We start from the raw sequence: 2,551 nt of genomic DNA, 5'->3' as shown, positions 1-2,551 counted from the left end.
TCAACGTTAATTGACCTACGTTGTCTTGTCACAGAGTTTTGATTTCAGAGTATCCAACGCCATCCCCCCCTTTCTCTCTCTCTCTCTCCCCTCTTTGGTCGCTTGGATCGGTTCAAAGTAGGTAGATCTTGTGATGTAATGACATGAAAAATTTAGATGGTTGCTTGCTCCTTTGGTTAGCCAAGCCAGAATGAAGAAGGCCACATTTATCACAATGGTCACTTGATGACCATTTTAATGTGTTTGCTTGCCCGTTCAGAAAGGGGCTGATTCTGGAGTAATAGCTCCCCGTGAAAAAAAAAAACTCACTAGTCAGATTTGGTATGGCAGAGGTCTAGCAATCATTATATAATAAAATAAAGCATCAACTGGGAATAAGTGTAAAGTTGTAGAACATGGCAAATAGGCAATTCAACCTTTTCTTTTTTCCTCTTTTGTTTTCTTCCCTTAATTTATGGGCATCTTAAGCAGAAACAGAATATAACAAAATGGAGCTTAAGAAAGGTGTTGTTAGCTTAAGTATTCACCACATGAGAACAAAAAGGGTTGTTAGCCAAAGCCTTTTTCACTTCAACACACAATTTAGAGAAAGTTCCGTACGCACTGGTGGAAATTGCCAAATTGGTCTGCATCAAGAATCAGAATTGGGCCTCTATTTTGTATCTAATAAGTAAGAAAAAGAATTGGGTTTTCATCCTATTTTCAGGTCCATGAAAACGGCAAAAAGCCCATGTAGGGAGCAACAGGGGACATACGAAACATCGTCTAATCAAATGAAAACAAAAGCAAATCGAACATAACGACATTCGGATTCCCCCACAAGAGAGCAAATAACAAAAGAGAAAATAGAGAGGGAAAAGTTAACAGCTTTTTATAAAGAAGAAGAACAAGAGGAAAGGATGGTTTGGATGGTGAATCAACAGGTAACAAGAGGAAGGAGATGTCGAATATGGGGAGTTGCACTGCTGTGTTGGCTTTTCTTCATGTTGTTTACTCCTAAGATCCCCGTTTCTTATCGGCACCATCTCTTCGCTGACATGCGCAATTTCCTCGGTATCCCCTTTCAGTGCAAGCTTTTATTTTTCTCTCTCTTATGTTACATCATTTCATCACGTGCATATGCCGTGACTTTTGCTATGTGGGCGTTCTGTGTTTTATCTATAGGAGTTCCTAACACGTTGAATGTGATCACCAATTTCCCTTTTCTGATTGTGGGTGTTCTGGGATTTGTTCTTTCCCTGGGAGGAGGAAGCTTTTTCAACATAAGGTCTATTTTTCTTTTCCTTCTTATTTCATTGATCTCTTCAATTTAAAAAAGTTACATTTTTGTGATCATTCGATGAATAACTGATGTTTTCGGGCATGGATTGCAGTTTGAGAGGAGAGGTGTGGGGTTGGTCGCTATTCTACGGAGGGATAGCTAGTGTGGCTTTTGGTTCTGCTTACTATCATCTTAAGCCTGATGACAATAGAGTAATGTGGGACACCTTGCCGGTTAGCATTGCAAGTTTACTTTTTTAATTATTTATGTTTTTAATTTTCAGTTTTAGATTTTTTTTATATGATTTTCTATGTTTGATTTTCTTGGGAAAATGATATTGGAGTTAACAGCATTTTCTCAGTGGTGACAGTTAACAGTTCTCTTAGAAAGTAGAAATGGAATGCCCTTCACTCAACTATTGTGCCTAACACAGCTATTTGCCGTAGTTGAAATGATGAACTTTGACACTGTTGTTTTATTCTTCTGACTTTTCTTTCATTTGCCAATAACCAAATAGTTGAATTTCACTGCTTTGTTGCTTTTGCTGTGTTTTTGTTATTTTTTAAAGCAAAAGAATCAGAAATTGCAGATGACTTTCATTGCAACTTTGTCAATAACCGAGCGTCATTTGAAATTTTACTACTTTATTACTGTTGAATGTATTCTACTGTTAATATGTATTGTATTTTTAATTCAATTCAAAAATTGCAGATGATGATTGCATATTCCTCACTATTCTCTAGTTTTATTCTTGAAAGACTAGGAGAGAGGATTGGATTAAGTTGCCTGTTTTCACTATTAGTTCTTGCTGTTCTAAGCACAAGTTATGCAAGGTTTGGTTCTTGTTCCAAATTTCTGTTTATCTGTTTGTTTAATTGGTTGAAGCTTGTTATTCAAATTTCAATTTGTTTTGGCTGAATATGACTTGCTAGTTGGTTGCAGAACATTTAATGATCTTCGGTTGTGCATGACATTCCAGTTAATTCCATGCTTAGCTATTCCAATCATGACATTTTTGTTCCCACCTAAATATACGCACTCCAGATACTGGCTTTGGACATCGGGTATGTCCTATGTCTTCTCTTTCTCTCTCTTGATCCATTTTATTTATTTTGGAAAGACACATTCAAGTTCCTATTCCACGATGGTCCTTTAGTGTATTAGCAACTGTGCAAATCAAGTGGAAGGGGTAATAAACTAAAGACCAACTTATGTGATGAGGGAATCTATGAAGGCATTGGGGTTTGCTCTGTGGCTTATCTGAAGTGTAGTCCAATTTGGGCTCTGGAC

At 37.1% G+C, this 2,551-nt stretch overlaps 1 protein-coding gene across 1 annotated transcript in view; it reads left to right on the top strand.

Moving 5' to 3' along the window:
• Positions 1–284: 284 nt before the first annotated feature.
• The window catches only part of LOC110410738 (Alkaline phytoceramidase (aPHC)), a 6,110-nt gene continuing 3,843 nt past the window's right edge, over positions 285–2,551 (top strand). Inside the window, exons 1-4 of the mRNA XM_089782706.1 lie at positions 285–1,267; positions 1,374–1,494; positions 1,973–2,094; positions 2,204–2,325. Of these exons, the coding sequence (XP_089638832.1) occupies positions 900–1,267; positions 1,374–1,494; positions 1,973–2,094; positions 2,204–2,325 (733 nt within the window). The 5' untranslated portion in view covers positions 285–899. The remainder of the gene's footprint in view (positions 1,268–1,373; positions 1,495–1,972; positions 2,095–2,203; positions 2,326–2,551) is intronic.

Source organism: Theobroma umbraticum, unplaced genomic scaffold (assembly GCF_002168275.2).
Source record: "Theobroma umbraticum cultivar Fairchild unplaced genomic scaffold, ASM216827v3 scaffold_56.0, whole genome shotgun sequence".
In the NCBI taxonomy this organism is placed as follows: domain Eukaryota; kingdom Viridiplantae; phylum Streptophyta; class Magnoliopsida; order Malvales; family Malvaceae; genus Theobroma; species Theobroma umbraticum.
The sequence above is the reverse complement of the archived record's forward strand: the minus strand, read 5'-3'. Positions and strand labels throughout refer to the sequence as shown.